We start from the raw sequence: 21,497 nt of genomic DNA, 5'->3' as shown, positions 1-21,497 counted from the left end.
CACACACACACACACACACACACACACACCCTCCCTCCTCCCTCACCCTATATAAACAGACCCGGGGCTGGGGCTGGCTGGCAGAGGAGAGGTGACGGTATAACAGTGTGTAAAAGAGGCATTCTCAAATAGGTGGCGAGACTGGAGTCCTGGTACGAATATACCCACTGGTTCCCCATGGCGTCCTCCCACGTGAAGAGGAGGGAAGTCAGGGAACCCCCTGAGCCGGTGCCCAGGATGCAGCCGGCCATGATGATGTTCTCCAGCAAGTACTGGTCCAAGCGAGGGATGTCCCTGGACTCGGCCATGTTCGATGACCACCGCCAGCAGCGCCACACCGGAGGCCAGATGGTGAGCCTCCCTCTCTCCCTCCCTCCCTTCCTCCCTCTCTCTCGCTCTCTTGGACCGTTAACGATGCGTCCACCAGTGGGTTTGATCTCTGGGAGTCTCTGTTAGATGTTTCGGTAATGTTACTCTAACCTACTCCTCGAGGACCCAGAAATTGTGCCCATTTTTGGAACACATTTTGAAGGATTGTCATCGAGTTGAACGGTGGTGTCTTTGCGTTGGCTGGAAGAAGAAGTGTGTACACTGAAAGGGGTTCTGATCCTATTGAATTTCTCTGTTATGTGTTATGAAGCCATCAGGACCAATGACCCGTTCTGTGGAAGCGATTAGATCAATATTGTCCATCAACGCGTGGACAAAAACACATCTATGTTTTGTCAAGTTAACAGCTGGCACAGAAACCCAATATAGTTTTTCTCAGCTCTACTCAAACAGGGAACGGTAAAGTGACTGCATCAAAGGACAAGACGTGTCCTTAGGTAAGGCGAGGACAAGATGGATAGAATCTGAAGTTCTATTCATTTATCTATTCGTTTTTACTCCAACACAGATTCACACATGTGAAAGATTAAAGATTATTGTAAAAGATCTTCTCGGAACAGAGGAAATGATCAACTAATATCTCACCTGTTAATCTCTCATTGCACAACGGCAACGCCATGCAAGGCTCTTGTTTCTGTAAACTGTAACCCCCACTGGCTGAAGCTGAAATCTGATTCAATCATTATGTGATGGGTGGCTCAAATCAAGGAAATGGGTTAGTATCAGCACTTGTACTTTCTATATAGTTGTGCTGAGGTGAGCGACCACAATTGTTGTGCTTCAATTAAATTGACATCACGCTGCTGGCGGGACAAAACCTCATAACTCCAAAAGCCCAACTTTTCAGCAGATGAAAAAAACGAACACAGATTTGAGGGCGAATAGAGTTACGAGGTTTAGACAGATGATTGGTTTAATGCTTTCCCATTGTGTAGACTTTGTAAAACCACACACATGGAGGATGATCTACTGAGTTGATAAAAAAAAGAAAAGAAAAAAAAAAAAAATTGAGTCATGAGGTTTTGTCCCGCCAGCAGCGATTAGCAACTTCAGAGCCCAGAATGTGGGACCTATAAACACATTTACTATCCAATAGCATTATGAGGCTGAACAACAGGACCCATTGACTATGTAAATGTGCACAAAAAATACAGTCTTAAAAAAGAAAAAAATAGCTAAAAGCTAAAAGTGATGTTGTAATTTTGCAACCAAGCGTCTTACAGGGTTATTAATGAACACAGATATACGTTTCTGGATGACTGTCGTCCGTCGTCATGGTTACTGACGGTGTGTTTTGTGACCGTGTTGCTCGGCAGTCGCGGCGGACGTCCTTCTGCCCCATCAACGAGAAGCCGGAGATCGACAGCGGCCCCGAGTCGGGGAGGACGGCCGTGGTGTTCTCTCTGAAGAACCAGGTGGGATGCCTGGTCAAAGCTCTGAGGCTGTTCCAGGTGGGTGTCTCTGTCGCTGAGGACGCTTTAAAGATCACATCTACACCGTAGGGCTTTGGGAACAAGTAAAGACATTCTCAGTCCACCGATAGTCGTAGTATTCGTCCGATAGTCGTAGCATTCGTCTGATAGTCCTAGCATTCGTCTGATAGTCATAGCATTCGTCCGATAGTCGTAGCATTCGTCTGATAGTCATAGCATTCGTCTGATAGTCCTAGCATTAGTCTGATAGTCGTAGCATTCGTCTGATAGTCGTAGCATTCGTCTGATAGTCGTAGCATTCGTCCGATAGTCCTAGCATTCGTCCGATAGTCATAGCATTCGTCTGATAGTCATAGCATTCGTCTGATAGTCGTAGCATTCGTCCGATAGTCGTAGCATTCGTCCGATAGTCGTAGCATTCGTCTGATAGTCGTAGCAGTGCGATAGTCGTAGCATTCGTCCGATAGTCGTAGCATTCGTCTGATAGTCGTAGCAGTGCGATAGTCGTAGCATTCGTGCGATAGTCGTAGCATTCGTCCGCTAGTCGTAACATTCGTCCGCTAGTCGTAGCATTCGTCCGATAGTCGTAGAATTAGTCCGATAGTCGTAGCATTCGTCTGATAGTCGTAGCATTTGTCGACTAATCGATTGGTTGATTTCGTCGACGAATCTTCCCACATGCGATAATGCAGAGGGACCTCTTTAAATCTCATGTTTACTAAAGATGTCCATAATTTTTCAGGAAATTATTCATTCAGCGTGTGTGAAAGCACAACAAGTGACTAATCAACATACAAAGTCTTGGTCGACTAAGAACAAACTGACCGACTACTAAGAGGGCAGCCTTAAGAAGGCAGCCTTAAGGACAGCCTTAAGAGGGCAGCTTTAAGAGGGCAGCCTTAAAAGGGCAGCCTTAAGAGGGCAGCCTTAAGAGGGCAGCTTTAATCTACACAAGTGTAGATGGATGGATGGATGGATGATTTGATTGGCAGATAATTCTTACATTTCCTCCTAATACTATAGGCTCCTCTCCAACCCCCTCTTTAACCCCCCTCCTCCGACCTCATCCCATGCTATGGCTGCACCCCTTGCAGGAGAAGCGCGTGAACCTGAACCACATCGAGTCTCGGGCGTCCAAGCGGATCGCCGACGAGGTCGAGATCTATGCCGACTGCAGCTGCAGTAAGAAGGAGTTCAATGAGCTCCTGGAGCATCTGAAGGACCACGTCAACATCATCTCCTTCAACACGCCGGCCAACGTGTGGGCTGCAGAGGCAGGTATGGACGACGTCCGTCTGAGGATATTGCTTATGTATAATACGTAGATTATATTAGACTGTATTAGTCTCTGGTATGGAGCCGTGTTGTAGACACTGCGTTAAAGGGACAGCCACACTAAAACAGAACATACATTTAGCTATTCGTGTTGTAGATGTAACGGAGGTACCGCGTGTCTATCCACAGTCACGAGGGACAGTAAGTGAAGTGGCTGTGGACGTTAAGCGGTACTGCAAGTAAACTCACTCCCCAGAGGCATCCAGACCCAATAGCAAGAAGTGAATTCACCTCTTGGTATAGTGGTCTGTGATGCCGCCCGCGATGCGGGAGACCGGGGTTCAACTCCCACTCAGGGTGATCCCTTAACAGGGGTCGAATCGAAAAACACAATGCAGAGTAAGATCACACCGGCTACACGTGGTGCCGATAGACCCGGATGCCCTGGGTGGAGTGAGTTTAGGGGGGTGAGTGTAACGGAGGTACCGCAGTCTATCCACAGTCATGCAGAGTAAGATCACACCGGCTACATAGACACTGCGTTAAAGGGAACAGCCACCCTAAAACAGAAGACACATTGTGCTATTCATGTTGTAGACACTGCGTTAAAGGGAACAGCCACCCGAAAACAGAAGACACATTGTGCTATTCATGTTGTAGACACTGCGTTAAAGGGAACAGCCACCCGAAAACAGAAGACACATTGTGCTATTCATGTTGTAGACACTGCGTTAAAGGGAACAGCCACCCGAAAACAGAACATACATTGTGCTGTTCCGATGATCTCGGGCAGTTAAAGATAGAATCTGTAATGCGGTAAAACAGTGACCTCTGGGTAAAAAGGCCCCTCTTGGTTTTTTTGGTCTGACGTGTGGGTTGGATTTGAGTGGGGATAGGGGAGCGGTTCATGTTGCTGGCCACACCTCAGTCAAGAGAGGTCTGGAGAAATTCACAGTATAATAAGTTACTATATACATAGATATATTATATTATATTATATTATATTATGTGGGCAATATATATGTATATATATTAGGGATGTTCTATATTGGCTTTTTTACCGATATCTGATATACCGATATTGTCCAACTCTTAATTTCCGATACCGATATCAACCGATACCGATATATGCAGGGTTTCCCCAGCCCCCCAAAAAACAGAATAATTTCAGGTAATTAACATTACATATCTCTTGTTGCGGAATTAACACAACATTATGCATACTTTTGACAATAAATAAAATAAGAATTTGTTCTTACTTGCTTGCCTGGGTAAATAAAGGTTAAATAAATGTAAAAAAAAAAAAGAAAAAAAAAATATCTTTTCTTTTTTTCTTTTTTTCTTTTTTTAAACCGATACCGATATTTTCCGATATTACATTTTAATGCCAATATCGGCCGATAATATCGGACATCCCTAATATATATATATGTGTGCATGTGTCTGTATCCTGTATGTGTATATACACTATATATATATATATATATATATATATATATATATATATATATATATATATATATATATATATATATATATATATATATATATATATATATATATATATATCCACACACACATATATTGGCCACATCCAATAACATTTTGGAAAAACACGTAAAAACAGGAAGTGAAGCGTTACTCGTGAACCCTTCGTCTGATTTGACACATGTATTTCCACCATGATGGGGAAGAGGTATTCATGAAAAATCAAACGATAGAGACATGTAATGTGTCACAGTGACAGATATTGGTTTGCCGATGCCTCATACCAACTTCCACACCAGTTGGACAAATGGTGGCGCTACAATCAAAGGTAAAAATGTACAACTTTTAAAAGCCATGATTTGTACATCCGACTGACAAAACACTTTGTACATACATCCAGCTACAAGGTATAAATTGGCCTCATGGTATAAATAAATAAATACATAATTAAGTAATGAAATCAATAAAAATAAGAAACTAATTAAAGCCAGCCCAATAGACTAGGGCAGTTGTGTTCCCTCTCCATTTACATTTACATTTAGATTTAATCATTTAGCTGACGCTTTTATCCAAAGCGACTTACAAGTTCTGTACGACAGGTCATCAGGAAGGGCACAACTCTATCAGCTGAGTAACAGTGTTCATCAAAGTGTTGAGTGCTACAGTGTAGGTTAGTTTATTCTCTCTCCAGCAATCGATGTAAAATCGATGAGCATTGTTCTCAGAGAATCTCCCCACTAGCCTACTGTGTGGCCTCCTGCCACTAGTATGAAGCAGGAGAAAGGAAGTTCTCAATGAGGCCAATTAAAAGGGGGTTGACATGTTATTTTGACAGTTGAATAAATCTGTCATTGATTCTGAGGGAATAGATTTTAATCATCCCTTTGTTTTTGTTTATTTATAGATTCAAGGCAGCCAGGCTGTGAAGGCAACAAGAGCATGTGCACTGTCACTGCATCCTAGAGCCACACAGTTCAGTTATGATAAAACACAAAGAGTTCTGCTGCTGCTCAGTTCAGTTATGATAAAACACAAAGAGTTCTGCTGCTGCTCAGTTCAGTTATGATAAAACACAAAGAGTTCTGCTGCTGCTCAGTTCAGTTATGATAAAACACAAAGAGTTCTGCTGCTGCTCAGTTCAGTTATGATAAAACACAAAGAGTTGATTCTGCTGCTCAGTTCAGTTATGATAAAACTAGGGCTGGGACTTTATCGCATTCATTTCGATTAATTAACTACAGAAAGAATTTAAAGTAAAAACAAATTGATGCATTTAATCACATGATGATTTTTCTTTATTGTGTAAGAATGTTACCTTTCAAAGGAGACCAGACTCATGCATGTGCTATAAGTATAAAGTATAATAAATCGCAAATAACTTTTTTTCTTAGTCTGGTTTGTTCATAAAAAAAATTTAATAAGAGACATTTTGATCAATCAAGAGTTTTTTTTCCAATGGTCAACTGTTCTGGAATGTACTTGAAAGTACTGCGTTTTACTTTTACCTCGAAAGTGCTTCAGTTTACAAAAGGTCCTTTTTTGCGCTATATATATATATTATTCCTAAAATTGCTGCACTTTGTTAAAAATTGCATTGATCTGTTGGTCTGTGTAGTAGCTAATACAGGATGTTGCTGCTTAAACGTATGTATAATGTATATTCAATTGATTCACTTGTATACCAAAATTCATTTGAATTGAAAAATGTTGAAAAAAACAGTTCTGCTGCCCAGTTCAGTTTTGATAAAACAGCAGCAGCTATATTAACGACCATCCGATGGATTTCTGTACCTTTCAGGCTATGAATAATACAGTAAATGTTTGCAAAACTACAAATAGGCTACTGTGCCTATGAGGACAACAATGTTTAATGCAGACCAGGTAATTGCATTAATGCAGGTCATTACAGGCTTTTAAGTTTAAGTAAACGACTAATGATGATAATGAGAGCTCTCCGTCCTCTGTCCGTCTTCACTTTCGGCGGGTGTATTGCTGACGACCCAGGGCAGTGCAGTCTCCAATGTGGTGCCATTTGGCCAGATGGTGGCGCTATAACAACAAGCTATGTTTTGGTCTGTAACTTAACTCTTCCACTACCACACTACAGAAAGTTAACCTTTCACTACCACACTAGTGTGGTAGGGTTAACCATTTGTCATGTGGCAGTGAAAACCTTCTGTATTGTCGCAGTGAAAGGGTTAACCATTTGGTAATGTGGTAGTGGAAGGGTTAAGGAAAAAGGGTTGTTTTGCCTAGGCCTGGGGGATGGGAACAGTACAGTACATGTACATGTCAAAATACTTCCCAAAGGTCAGTGAATACCACGATCACAACACCAGAGGGAGCTCCACAAATCATGTAAAACCCAGATTCGGCTCAAACAAGGGACTAAACACATTTCGCAATTATGCCACATCAATGTGGAACGCCCTACCCAAAGCTGTAAAGGAATGTGAATCACTACCCACTTTCAAAACCACTCTCAAGGGACACCTACGGGAGACTGTAATTCGAAACTGGCCCATGTAAATGTCCTAACCCAACCCCCTCCAATGTACAGTAATTGACCTAGTATGGTTTTGTCAATATTCCAATGTACAATTGTGCTTGTTTGTACAGTGTGTGTCCCCCCCCCCCCAATGTACAGTTTTGCTTGTTTATACAGTGTTTCCCCCCCCCCCCCCCCCCCAACCACCTCTAATGTAAATTACCCAGTATGGTTGTCAATATCCCAATGTACCCAACCCCCCCCCACACAACCCCACCCAACCTCCTCCAATGTACAGTTTCTACGTCAAATGTATATACTCCCTTTTTTTTTTACTCTTTTTGTATCACAAACAGTACTGTATTTGCAAATCTGGTATGTCATAAATGTATAGATGTAGCAGTACTGTCTATCTGTATGTCATGTATGTCATATATGTCCTGATGAATTGAAAATGGGGGACCCTGATGTAAACAAGACGAAAGTCTTTCTCTGGTCTGCATCCCCTTAACAATTGTGTGTATTGAGCTGTACTGTATTGTACCCATTCTGCAATCTGTTAATAAAGTTTTCAATCAATCAATCAAATCAAAGAGCTGTGTAAAGGAAGACATCTCCAGGGGGGGGGGGGGGGGGGTGCAGTGTCAAATGTGGTGCTATATAAACAAAAGTTTTGGCATGTAACTTTTAAACTGTAACTCTCATATTATACAAACATTTGAGTACTTAGGCATCTTGTCCTTAGGCACATCTTAATATTTACATATTGAAATGGTACTAGGCATAGTGGGGGGGGTTAGTATACTGTAATGTGTCCGTGTGATCTAGAGATAGACTTCCACAGGATGTGAATTTGTCATGAATCTTACCGTAGAAAGACGAGGGAGGGTTTTACAAGAAACTACTTTTTTATATAGAACTTTAGAACTACATGCGGTGTTGTGTAACATGTTAGATGGAGAGGACACGTAAACAGTAAGAGAAGTGTTAATCGTGACTCGCTTTGTCTGATTTGACACATGTATTTCCACCATGATGGGGAAGAGGTATTCATAACATTCACAAAAATCAAATGATAGAGACATGAAATGTGTCACAGTGACAGATATTGCTTTGCCGATGCCTCATAATAATAACTTTATTTGTATAGCACCTTTCATACAGGGGATTGCAGTTCAAAGTGCTTTACATCAGTAAGAAATAAGACATAAAATTAGTGTAAAACAAGCAGCAAGAGCAACGCATAAAGTGGGATAAAATAATGCAGATATATTAATCAAATCATATCAGAACCTCACGTTCCAATAGCGGCTTCTTGAATTTCTGTAATCTGTTACAAAACATGATAACGGTTATAGTATGCACCCAGCGGATAGTGGGGAGTAGAGATAAAAGTAAAAATAAGTCAAATAATATCAAGGGTAAAATTAGCAAACATATAAAATCACAGTTTTTCACATTAGGATCTAACATCCCAACAGGCCACCTTGTTTATGGTTTGATTGAGTTTTAGTAGAATAGAAAAGACATGAATGATGAAATGAGCACATGAAGTGCAGACAATCAGTTTTTTACAGTGCAATAAAATAGTTCTGGATTACAAAGTCCAGAACTCGTCTTTGCCTTCTGTTTGGTATTCACAGTTTAAAACCTGACAGTCTTCCCTCTTGATACCCACTTTGACCCTTCGAACCTCCCACTCAGGGCAAACCTCCCTCTCAGGGCGCAGTTCCCTCTCTCAGGGCGCAGTTCTATGCCTGGGTCTTACACCGTTTTTAAAGCCTGACAGTTTCGAACCTGTAATAAAAGCAATAGACAGAGTAAAATAGATAAAAATAATAATAAATAATAAAGACACCAAGACTTAGACTTGGTCTGTAAAGCCTTTCACATTTCCTGCTCACGGTCCCAAAACGTCCCGCCTATCTGTGGGAAAACAGTAATTGACTAGTACGGCTGTCCATCCTCGGATAAAATAAAAGTGAATAAAAACATAAAAACATGGGGAATAAAACAGAGAAATAGTGCAATGTCAATCACAGAGAAATTGTGCAGTATAATAGTGTAAAGTCAGTCAAATGCTTTGGTAAAGAGATTTTAGGTTTAAGCTGCCTTTTAAAAATGTCTAACGTATTGGCTTCCCTAATATTGTTGGGTAACGTGTTCCACAGTTTTGGGGCGTAGTTTACAAAGGCTGCATCACCAATCTTCTTATGACTCTTTCTGGTGACCTCTAATCGACCTGCATCTGATGATCGCCGTGTTCTGGCGGGGTTTTTTTTTCTCCTTTTTTTTCTCCTTATTTTCTATTTTTCTCCCATCCCAATTTCGTGTTTCCAATTCTCCCCTCCCCTGTCTTGAACGTTGCTCGCATATGCCCCCCACTGGTCGGTTGTAGGGAGGATAGAAGCCTTGCATCACGTGTCCCCTCCGGTACACGAGGAGGCAGCCTGTCACATCTTTTCACCTGCAGCGCGGTCTGAACGTGTGGGAGGCTCACACTACCCCCGCCATTTTCCTGTCTCTGCTCTGCAGGCGTCCCCCAACCGACCTGTAGGAGTCGCTGTCCACAACGTCCAGATTACCACCCATCGACTTCCACCCTCTAACTCTACCAATGAGTTAGTATGACGGCTGGCCCAAGCCGGAGGCAATGCTGACACCCGGATTCGAGACCGGAGTCTCTTGTGACGAGCGCAATCTCCGCTGCGCCACCCAGCCGCCCGTGTTCTGGCGGGTTTGTATTTTATTAGAGAGTCAGCAATGTAGCTGGGTCCTTGTCCATTTAGAGCTTTGTATGTGTGAGGAGAAGCACCTTAAAATCATACCAACTTTCACACCAGTATAACTTCCTGCGGTGTTGTGTAACATGTTACTGTAGATGGAGAGGATGTGCCTTGGTTCCCCCAGAAGATCGCAGAGCTGGACCAGTGCTCTCACAGAGTTCTGATGTACGGGTCAGAGCTGGACGCTGACCATCCCGTAAGTTACTGGAATCTTACAATTGTATTTCCTTGAAACAAAGTGGAATCTGCTAATGCGGTGAGAAAATGTCGCTTCTGCTTAGTGTAGAACATTTCACGTTAGCTTACAGTTCTGCTTGTTTTAAGGATTTCAAACAGAGGGAGTGGTCTTTCACCACGTTGTCATTTGTTTCAAGATAAGATAAGATATTTCTTTATTGATCCCCTTGGGGAAATTCAGGCATCATAGCAGCATGGGGGAGGGGAGGTACAGGTAGTAGAAGACATGATACAGGTCATAAAATTATAGTACAGTAGAAAAGTAAAAATAGGCAGTGTAAACAATTAACTCTGAATATACGCATATGAGCAAGTAGGCAGTGTGATAGGTGGTAGGTGCAGATGAGGATCTGTATACCCTATCAGTTATATTATACGTTACAATAAATATGGTTACAATAAACACTAGAATCTAAATATATACTATGAGTGAGTAAAGTATACAGTATACACAGGTGCAGTATACATAAGGTACCCTAACCGCCTAACCGACGTGATATACATACTACATACATACATACATACATACATACATACATACATACATACATACATACATACATACATACATACATACATACATACATACATGCATACATACATACGTATACATACATACATACATACGTATACATACATACATATACATCATGGGAATAAGGCACATTGTCTCATCTCATCAGACTTGTTCCATGTGTCATGCTGGCTTACGATTTACTAACAAAGTACTTGATGGAGCAACTGTACACACAGTTTTTATTTTGTTTACATCGCAGTCCGACCGTGAGACGTCTTCCCTCACTTCTGTGGCGTATATCTGACTATATTCAATATTAAAATTGTCAAGGTTATCAATAATATCCAATAATGAAAGGTAGAAGACATCTTTCAAAGGTTTATTCCAAAGTGAATCAAGCTAAAGTTACAGACAGGAGTACGTTGCCAGGTGGTTCATTGCAATGGGCAGACATCCTACATTCTGCCAGGAACATAAAGACTGAGCTTCCTATATGTCGTCACTAAGCCAATGAAAATGCTTCCTCAGAAAATAGCAGCAGAATACAGGGTCTATACTGTACATGGTTATAGTTAAAATAGCAGGGATCTAGGATTACAGTTCTGTCTCCTGACAACAGACTCTCTGGTGCCGTTGTGTGGAATTGCCTGTATGAGCACACATGGAATCTGTCAGCTTTAACACAGTAGAAAACACATTTATATGGTCCATTTGCATGTTCTTGGTATCTGATTCTAGGGACATCTATGGATCTCAGGTAATGTATTCCCAGTGTCAGAAATACTGTGTCTGTTACTAGGCTTGAGTAAATTGTAATGAACCAAATGAGAATATCAATTCAATTTTTTTTAATCTTTGACTGTGAATAACACTATGCTAAAATTGACCAGACCTGAAAAATCTAAGCAAATTAATAGATGGAAGATGATTAAACAGAAGGTTTTGTAGATACAGTACTGAATTCTGCCATCCGGACAGAATGCAATTTGAAATATGATTATAGAATATAGAATATCAGGCATAAAATGGTTATGCGATTAAAATGCGATTCATTAATTACAAATCCTGTAATTAATTAGGTACATTTTTTTAATCGCCTGACAGCACTATTTACAATAGATAGTGATACAATTATAGACGGATAGATATGGTAAGATACAGTAGATATGGTAGATTTATAGATAGGTACTTTATGGATATTCTTGCATTAGCAAAAACCTGCCAGGGTCTGAACACTTCTCCCCCTCCCCCTCCTCCCACCAGGGCTTTAAAGACAACGTGTACCGCCAGAGGAGGAAGTACTTTGTGGAAGTGGCCATGAGTTACAAATTGTAAGCATAGCTCTCTCTCTCTGCCTCTCTCTATTATTTTCCTCATTGAATAAATTGTGTCTGATTTCAGTCTTCATTTAAACGTCATCCCACACATTAATGTCTATGACTTTTTGCAGCTGTATATTGTTATTTTCTAAGTTGGTCTCTCTCCCTCTCTCTCTGCTGTATATTGTTATTTGCTCAGTTGGTCTCTCTCTCTCTCTCCCTGCTGTATATTATTTGCTCAGTTGGTCTCTCTCTCTCTCCCTACTGTATATTATTTGCTCAGTTGGTCTCTCTCTCTCTCTCTCTCTCTCTCTCTCTCTCTCTCTCTCTCTCTCTCTCCCTCCCTGCTGTATATTATTTGCTCAGTTGGTCTCTCTCCCTCTCTCTCTCTGCTGTATATTGTTATTTGTTGGTCTCTCTCTCTCTCTCTCTAAACATCTGAGCCGATGCTGAAACGATAGAGTTCTCCTCTATCTCCTCCCTCCCCAGCGGGCAGCCGATCCCCCACATCTCCTACACCCCGGAGGAGGTCAAGACCTGGGGCGTGGTCTTCAGGGAGCTGACCAAGCTCTACCCGACTCACGCCTGCCGAGAGTACCTCAAGAACCTGCCCCTGCTCACCAAGCACTGCGGCTACCGGGAAGACAACATCCCGCAGCTGGAGGACGTGTCCTTGTTCCTGAGAGGTAGTATTTTGTATTTGTATTTATTGGTTTAAAATACAGAGACAGTGCATATTAACACATTGGCGGCCACTGGGATGCGTCTAATATCACTCTAGACCAGGGGTGGCCAACCAGTCAGAGACTAAGAGCCACAAAAATGACTGTGGTACCACAAAGAGCCACACCATATACCAGCGTTTCTCAACCTTTTTTTTCAGTCACGGCACCCTTCATGTGTTTATAGGTCTCACCCTCTGGCCTCTGAAGTTGCTAATGTCTTTTTTATTTGGGCCTCACAGGGTTAAAAGTACCCTGTGAGACCCACGGTTGCAAAATTACAAAATCACTTTTAGCCATTTAAAAAAAGAAAGTTTATTTTAAAAATGTTAAAGGGGAACTATTTTACTATTTCTTTCACTATTTGGGCACTTTTACACAATTCCTGTGAGTCTATGGAACACCTAGGTTTTTTTCAAAAAAAAATGCATTGTTTTGTATTTCTAATCAAGTACTCAAAAACCGCATTTTTCCTCAAGATCTTAAGCCGTTTTGAGGCTGGGCTCCAACCACTGTGTGGCCTGGTGCCAACTGCCACATCAACTGCCACATTATTATGCAGCTGAGAAATCTCTGACATCACAGATATGCACATTTTCAGATGACTCAGTTCAGTGAGGGTGAATATTGTGAGAGGAGAATTGGAAGAATGCGCCAATATGAGAATTAGAGACATAGATCCTATTAATATAAGTCCACATAGCTAAGAAACAATGGTAAACACTGAAAAAGGCCATTTATAAGATAGTTCCCCTTTAAGCACATGTATCATTGTTCAGCCTCACAATGCTATTTGATAGTAAATGTGTTTATATGTCCCACCCTCTGGCCTCTGAAGTTGCTAATGTCTTTTTAATTTGGGCCTCACAGGGTTAACCTCTTAAGCCCGAGATATACAGTAAAAGTGTATATTTTCAGCATTACGTTTGTTTACCAATTATTTCAACTGTTATTAGTGAAATATAAGATTATAGAAATCTCAGGGCATTGAGTCGGAAACCGGCGCATATTGACAGGAGGAAGTGGCACATCCAAAAGTGAGTGTAGTCTTTTGAAGGAAAAGACTCAGGGCTTTCAAATTTCGAAAAACTACCCTACCCAGCTCACACCAGCCCCTGTCAATCATCTGACTTCTGGATTAACTTTTTTATTTCTCTTATTTTTTGGGATTATCTCCCACAAACCTGAACGTTATTGCCATAAAACAGAACGCTGTTAGTTTCTCTACCTTTCTGTGAACGTCTTGCAAAAAACGGTGTTGCAATATGATGAAAAATGGTGGAGAAATTTACATTATAAAAAAGATGGCAGAATTCAGTACTGTATCTACAAAACCTTCTGTTTAATCATCTTCCCTTTATTCATTTGCTTAGATTTTTCAGGTCTGGCCAATTTTAGCATGGTGTTATTCACAGTCAAAGATAATTTTTTTTTTTAAATAGAATTGATATTCTCCTTTGGTTCATTACAATTTACTCAAGCCTAGTAAAAGACACACTATTTCTGACACTGATCCATATATGTCCCTAGATTCAGATACCAAGAACATGCAAATGGACCATTTAAAAAAAAATTGTAAATGTTTATTCTACGTCCTTATGGAATGAGTGACATAAAAAAAAAAGTAAAAAAATAAAAAATAATTAAAGAAAATTAAATTTTTACTTTTTTATTTAAATTTTTTTATGGATGGAAGAGCCGCACATTGACGGGCAAAGAGCCGCATGCGGCTCACGAGCCGCGGGTTGGCCACCCCTGCTCTAGACGACCAGCATATGTAAACAGACTTGGGGCTGTTTGTTGAGCTAAATCTATACTTTATAGTATTGCTATCTGTCCATTCTCATTGTCAATTGAGACCATAAACCGTCCCTTCAAAATGGCTTAAAGAAAAAAAAAATTCATCAATACATTTTATAGCGCCGTGAATATAAGCGTTATACAGGATTTGGTCTAGTATATTTCCTGGAAGGCGAGATAAAGGGCTAATAGCTACTAACGTTATATCCAATGGCATTTCCGTTATACATAAGCTACAGTTAAAACTCAAACTGCATATGATCGGCACGATCCTCAAGCATGTATGCATGAAAGGGGGGGGGGGGGGGGGGGCGGGGGACGTCGTTTCTTATTATTGATTACCAATAACCGTGTTCGTCTAAGTAGCCACATACGCTGATCGCCTGGTTGAGTATCATAACAAGGCCCGATCGGGCTGTAATTTACGGGAAAAAGATCTTACCATGAGCCACGGATATATAATATATAATATATATATTTATATTTAATATTTATATATATATATATAAAACAACTTGCCACAGATATATCTGTCCTTCGGTCCTTTAAGCATGGAATCGAAACACGGATATATCCGTTCTTGGGCGGGATTGTGTTAAGGAACATTTTACTGTAAATATGCCAGTTTAGCCAGGTTGGCTAATTTTTAACTGTAGTCTCTGGGGCAGGTGGCATGAGCACTACAATAATTAAGACATAGTACAATAATTAAAACAGAGTAGGAATCAGTATAGGTTACAATACACTAAAATACATACAAATAAATACATTCAAATACATTACAATACATCACAACCCCTCAGTTAAAATGGTCGCACACATGACCATCTCTCAACCATGATTTTAAGTTAGTTTTAAATTAAATGTAACTTTGATACTCCCTGAGCCGTATTGGCAGACTGTTCCAGGTGTGGGCTGCTCTCACGGAAAAGGCTGCCTGACTAAAAGCAGACCTCCTGTTTGGGACGACACAGTCCCCTCTGACTACAGACCTGATATATCTGTCAGCAGATGCTTTCTGTTTTATGAAAGTACAGGGGGGGGGGGGGGGGGATTTGCCAAGCCATGTAAGATCTTATAGGTAAGGCAGGCATCTTTGAATTTGACGAGATTGTCCCAGCTCAGTAGGTTCTGGTTTGTTATGCTATGACAATGGTGGTGGCTGTTTGTTTTCCTGTCTAGAACTTTCACAGCCTGATGGTAAACTACCTGTACAGATCGTAGTGTTGTACAGGAGGCTGGTGTCCAGCTAGTCAGACAGTATGTTAAGTGTGACATAATAATGGCATTAAAATACAGTGCTGCTGCTTTTGTTGACAGAGTTTCTGAGGTGACGGAAGTTTGATAAGTGAAACTTTGCGTTGTTTACTACCGATTTGATTTGTTTTTTAAATGTAAGATTGGAGTCCAGTAACAGGGTTCCCCAGACATTGCAAAATTCAAGGACTTCCAAGTACTTTTCCAAGCACTATTTTTCACTTTTAAATGGCATTTAAAAGGATCCAATTAATTTTTTTTTTTTTTTTATAAATCTGATCCAATATTTATGGCTTTCCCACAATTAATTACACTTTAGATAAAAATAAAAAAATTTAAATCTTGATTCAGAACAATTTGATGGATGAACAAAACGTTCAATGCGAATGGTTGATTTAAATTCCAAGGACTTTTTAAGCACCTTGTTAACAAATGGGCTGTTTTCAAGAAATTCTAGGTGTTGACCTTTTTTATTTTATTTTTTAAGCACTTTAAGCACTTCAGGACCTTGTGCGAACCCTGTAGTAAAGCATGGAACCTGGTCCCTTGTATTCTGGATGTCAACGTGTCCTTGTTCCTGAGAGGTAGTAAAGCATGGAACCCGGTCCCTTGTATTCTGGATGTCGACAGACCTCAATAGTCTTAAAGTCTTCAGTGGGACAGGAGTCGTTGTCTAGGAGGCTAACATCCATGTGAAAGATAATCCAAATTGACCTATCTCAAGTTCCGCCCTCCCTTAGTTTGACGTGAGGAAAGCAACGCTTGTGATAGCAGGGTAAAAAAATACGTTCTTTGTCTGAGGAAAGCAACAGTTGTGATTGGCAGTTGGCAAAATGTGCTTTTCTTGGCAGTCACTACTTATCACCAACCAGAGTTGTAAGTCAGTACTTTTACTAAGTACTGTACCAAAAAACAATGCTGATTTTTTTTGCACATCTTTCACACATCCAAAAACTCTAAACAGTTTTGCACATGTAACGGGTGTAAAACTCACTCCCCAGAGGCATACAAACTGAGCGCTTAGAAGGGAATTCCTTTCTTGGCGCAGCGGTTTGTGATGTCGCCCGCAGTGCGGACGCCTGGGGTTCGACTCCCACTCAAGGCATGGTCGAATTCGTGGCAGGGGCGAGTTGCCTCTGTTACACACACATACATTTTTAGACAAGTTATTGAGAGTTAATGAGTTTGAATATGGCCACCAGTGATGTCATCAGGGACGCTGAATCCTTGTGTTAATTACAGCACCATGAAATGATATGGTAGCAGTCCCTATAAGACTACGTATTGCTATGTTTTCATCTATATCATTTCATTGATTGATTTATTGAAAACTGTATTAACAGATTGCAGAATGGGTACAATGTACAGCTCAATACAACAACTGCTAAGAGGAAGACTTTCGTCTTGTTTACATAGGGGTCCTCCATTTTCAATTCATCAAAACATTTAGAGACATACAAATATAAAGTACTATGTAAGAAAGAGAGAACATCATAAAAATGTTAAACAAAAGGGGATACACTTAAATTAGAGGGGGGGGGGGGGGGGGCTGGGTTGGGGAGTGGGAGGATTTGACATTTACCAGGGCCAGTTTCGAATTGCAGCCACCCGTAGGTGCTCTTTGAGAGTGGGTTTGAAGGAGGGTAGGGATTCACATTCCTTTACGGCTGTTGGTAGGGCGTTCCACATTATTGTGGCATATTTCGCTGTATTAAACTACACAACACAAGGATTCGGTGTCCCTGATGACATCACTGGCGGCCATATTCAAACTCATGAATTACTCAAACAAGTGTAAGAAATAATCAGTGGCAGCATAACTGGATCACGACCCACTTTGACATAACCTTAAATAAAGGATAATTCTAGTTATTTTTGGATGTGGGCCTTATTTTTCCTGTTATTTTCCATCGTGCTGATCTGGTAAAGATTTTCCCCAATGTTGATGTTTGTTTCAGAGAGGTCTGGTTTCACTGTGCGACCAGTAGCAGGCTACCTGTCACCTAGGGACTTCCTGGCCGGTCTGGCCTACCGAGTGTTTAACTGCACCCAGTATGTCCGCCACAGCGTAGACCCGCTCTACACGCCAGAACCGTGAGTCTCCTCAGTGGTGGAAAGTAACAAAGTATTTTTTACTCAAGTACTGTATTTAAAGGAACACGGCAACATTCTGGGAAATTAGATTATCGTCTTCTCCAGAGAGAGACAAGAAGATAGATACCAGTTTCCTCTCTGTGCGTTCAGTAGAAAGCTATCTGGCTGCACGTTAGCCTAGCTTAGCACAATGAATGGAAGCGGACAGTGCCGGTTAGCCTTCGGGAGAGGTGTTAGTTGGACAATGCCTAGGCTAACCGGCATTAGTGGATAAATGACTAATAGAAATAATTGATAAAAAAGAAAATAAATATATATATATATTATATAATTTATCATTGGGAAGAAAATTTATAATAAAAAAAAATAAAAATTAATATATATATATATATATATTTGTGATGATGTCTTTTTCTTTTGGCCACAGGGACACATGTCATGAGCTGTTGGGCCACGTGCCTCTTCTAGCCGATCCCAAGTTTGCTCAGTTTTCCCAGGAGATTGGACTGGCATCTCTGGGGGCATCTGACGAGGACGTGCAGAAGCTGGCGACGGTTAGTCAGAAGAAGAAGCATAATTTCCGTGCACGATTTGAAACACGGCTGGAATGGAAATGGAACAGAGATGTGTGGAATCAGCTGGACTGTGTGTCTCTGTTTCTCTCCCACAGTGTTACTTCTTCACTATAGAGTTCGGGCTGTGCAAACAGGACGGTCAGCTCAGAGCCTATGGGGCCGGCTTGCTTTCATCTATTGGAGAGCTGAGGGTAAAGCAGTCAACACACTTAACCCTTTCACTGCCACACTACCAAAGGGTTAACCCTTTTCACGGCGACAATACAGAAGGTTAACCCTTTTCACTGCCACACGACAAATGGTTAACCCTTTCACTACCACACTACAGAAGGGGTTAAGGTTAACCTTCAGTAGTGTGGTAGTGAAAGGGTTAATTGCACATGTGATTACACACACACACACATTTTACAATATTTGTGAGGACATTGTATTGACTCAAATTAATTCATTCTCTAGCCCCTACTACCATGCACTCCTCCTACTATATTAATATGTCTTCTTATGTCTATGCACTCAATACTGCAGCACCCACGTTTCAGCACTGTTTGATGATCATTGTTACTCAGCTGATAAGAGTTGTACCCTTCCTGCTGACTTGTCGTACAGAACTTGTAAGTCGCTTTGGATAAAAGCGTCAGCTAAATGACAAAATGTAAAATGTAAATGTAGCCCCTAATCTTAACCATTTGGTAGAGTGGGAGTGAAAGGGTTAAACCAATAATCATTGTTTTTTTGTGTGAGGTGAGGATCAGCCTAAATGTCCTCACATTAAAGGTGGTTTGTCATGGTTCAGATCTCACAAGTATAGTTAAACACACACACAGGCAAACATACTAACCTCCACTGTATCTCTCTGTTGCCATGGCAGCATGCCTTGTCTGATAAAGCGTGTGTGAAGATGTTTGACCCGAGGACCACCTGCCACCAGGAGTGTCTCATCACCACCTTCCAAGACGTTTACTTTGTCTCTGAAAGCTTCGAAGAGGCCAAGGAGAAGATGCGGTAACGTAAACACGTATTGTGTGACATGATCACACTCTTGTGTATAATCTTCTCCACAGTCCTATTTGTGTTCATCTATTGACCTTGATCAAAATGAGGGGGGGGGGATTATAATAATAAAAAGCTGACCGGACATCTGACATTGACCTGGACATTTCTGCTTGAATCCTTCTTTTATTTGATATTTTCTGCCCTAACAGGGAGTTTGCGAAGTCCATCAAGAGGCCTTTCTCAGTGTACTACAACCCTTACACCCAGAGCGTTGACCTGCTCAAGGACACCAGGGGTATTGAGAACGTGGTCCAGGACCTCCGCAGTGACCTCAACACCGTCTGCGATGCCCTCAGCAAAATGAACACATATCTGGGCATCTGAAGTCACCCGTGTTCAGCAGATCATGGCTTCCAGTCCAAGGATGCTTAGATGTCTTTACCGCACAACGCTTTCGCAGCAGATCTGAGAAAAGTGATTATTGCAGCTGTGTTTATTCGCTTAGCTATCTAATCTAACAGTACATGCAAAGAGAGAAAATGACAACCTGTACAGAACACAGATTGAATGAATAATATAATTGAAAAAGGGTAAATAAAAAATGTACGAAAATATATATTTTTTATTTGAAAAGGCTATATTGCATTGGTATTATATAGATTGGTGTGGGAAAAACTGTGAGAAGTCCAGCTAATTTGTGTTTTTTTTTTATCCATTTAAAGGCCTCACACAATCAAAATAGATCTTTTATCACATGATATGTCTTGCACTGATTGTCACTTGTAAGCCAGTATCTGTCCCAACAATAACCCTGTTTTGTAGATATTCTTAATGGTATTTTAGAGTTTGTCATTTCCTGGAAAACAGTAAAAAGAAATGTTGATGAGTCATCCTGCACACGGGGGCATGTACTAATTTTGCGTGCAATGAAATGCTTTCTAGAATGACCTTTGAACAATTGACCGTTGAAAATGTTCAACGTTAGCTTGCTAGTGTGGGATATTTGTGGATATCCTGATGAAGAATGTCTCAGTCAACCGAGGCTTGGATAATAACAAGGTTTATTAACCAAACAGTTAGAATACATAGAGAGAATGGCTGAGGCTCTCGCCCCAGGTGATCAGCTGAAATTACCCAGGTAAGACGCCGGGATTGTGGTCGGGAAGAGCCCTTTATAGTTCAACAAAGGGGGTGTGTGGTCCCATTTGATAGGTCAGATGGGGGGGAGGGGGTACAGGTTTGGGGACACAGGGGAGGGGGGTGATTATTCCACAGAGAGGGGGGGGGGGGCACAGGTAAAGTGAACACAGGGGAGGGGGATATATTTACATGAGGATATATTATACCACAATACTCACTTTTCTTTCTTATAATGTGGGTGAGATTAATGTATAATATACCAGGATTGTTTGGAACAGGTAAAAGTGGGGATAATAGTTTAAAAATAGAATTATTTACATACATGATTAATAGAATTATTTACATACATGATTCATGACATGATCGACTGGACTGCGGTCTGTGTTATTTTGATATCAGAGATGTGGGACTAGATATCACCCTTTTCTTTTATTAATCGCTCAAAATACCTATATCAATGAGTGGTCCTCATCTCTGATATCAAACAACAATTAACATAATCATTAGAAGCTATCGCTGTGCAAATATCTTGGCATACCTTCAGTCGTTTATGTCGTGACTCTGGGGAGGCTAATGTGATCGTTGTGCATACAGGCATCGTAATAAACCAATTAAATACATGCACTGTCTGTGTGGTCAGATTGCACAGGGTGAAAAAACAAAATTGTGTGCATAATTAGGCTAATGTGTACAAAAACATTTTAACAACCGTTAACCTGGTGGTTAATAAAACTAACATGATTGATTATGGGAAACTGTTCAAAAATATATATATATATTTTTGCACGTTTTATGATGATTCTTGATGAAATTACTTAGGATCCAGTTGTATTTACCCTGAGTTTGAGTGTCACGTTCATCTGTGATTGCCTCAGTTTTGTTGGTCTTTACTTAGAATCAGGCAATTTTCTCCATTTCTTCTCTATAAATGAGGAGATAAAACGTCTTATGCATCGCTTCTGTATGTAATTCTAGTGCATCAC

At 40.8% G+C, this 21,497-nt stretch overlaps 1 protein-coding gene across 1 annotated transcript; it reads left to right on the top strand.

Annotated features, from left to right (window-relative positions):
* Positions 1–222: 222 nt before the first annotated feature.
* tph2 (tryptophan hydroxylase 2 (tryptophan 5-monooxygenase)) lies at positions 223–19,758 on the top strand (the record flags this gene model as incomplete). The annotated part of the gene is made up of 11 exons (XM_084334535.1): positions 223–351; positions 1,707–1,841; positions 2,918–3,101; positions 9,956–10,056; positions 11,878–11,945; positions 12,423–12,619; positions 17,671–17,806; positions 18,234–18,360; positions 18,477–18,572; positions 19,250–19,383; positions 19,584–19,758. Exons 1-11 carry the CDS (start codon positions 238–240, stop codon positions 19,756–19,758), a joined length of 1,467 nt encoding a protein of 488 aa, XP_084190661.1. The 5' UTR covers positions 223–237.
* Between the last annotated feature and the right edge of the window lie 1,739 nt (positions 19,759–21,497).

Source organism: Notolepis coatsorum (genome assembly GCF_963971535.1).
Source record: "Notolepis coatsorum genome assembly, chromosome: 18".
Taxonomy (NCBI): domain Eukaryota; kingdom Metazoa; phylum Chordata; class Actinopteri; order Aulopiformes; family Paralepididae; genus Notolepis; species Notolepis coatsorum.
The sequence above is the reverse complement of the archived record's forward strand: the minus strand, read 5'-3'. Positions and strand labels throughout refer to the sequence as shown.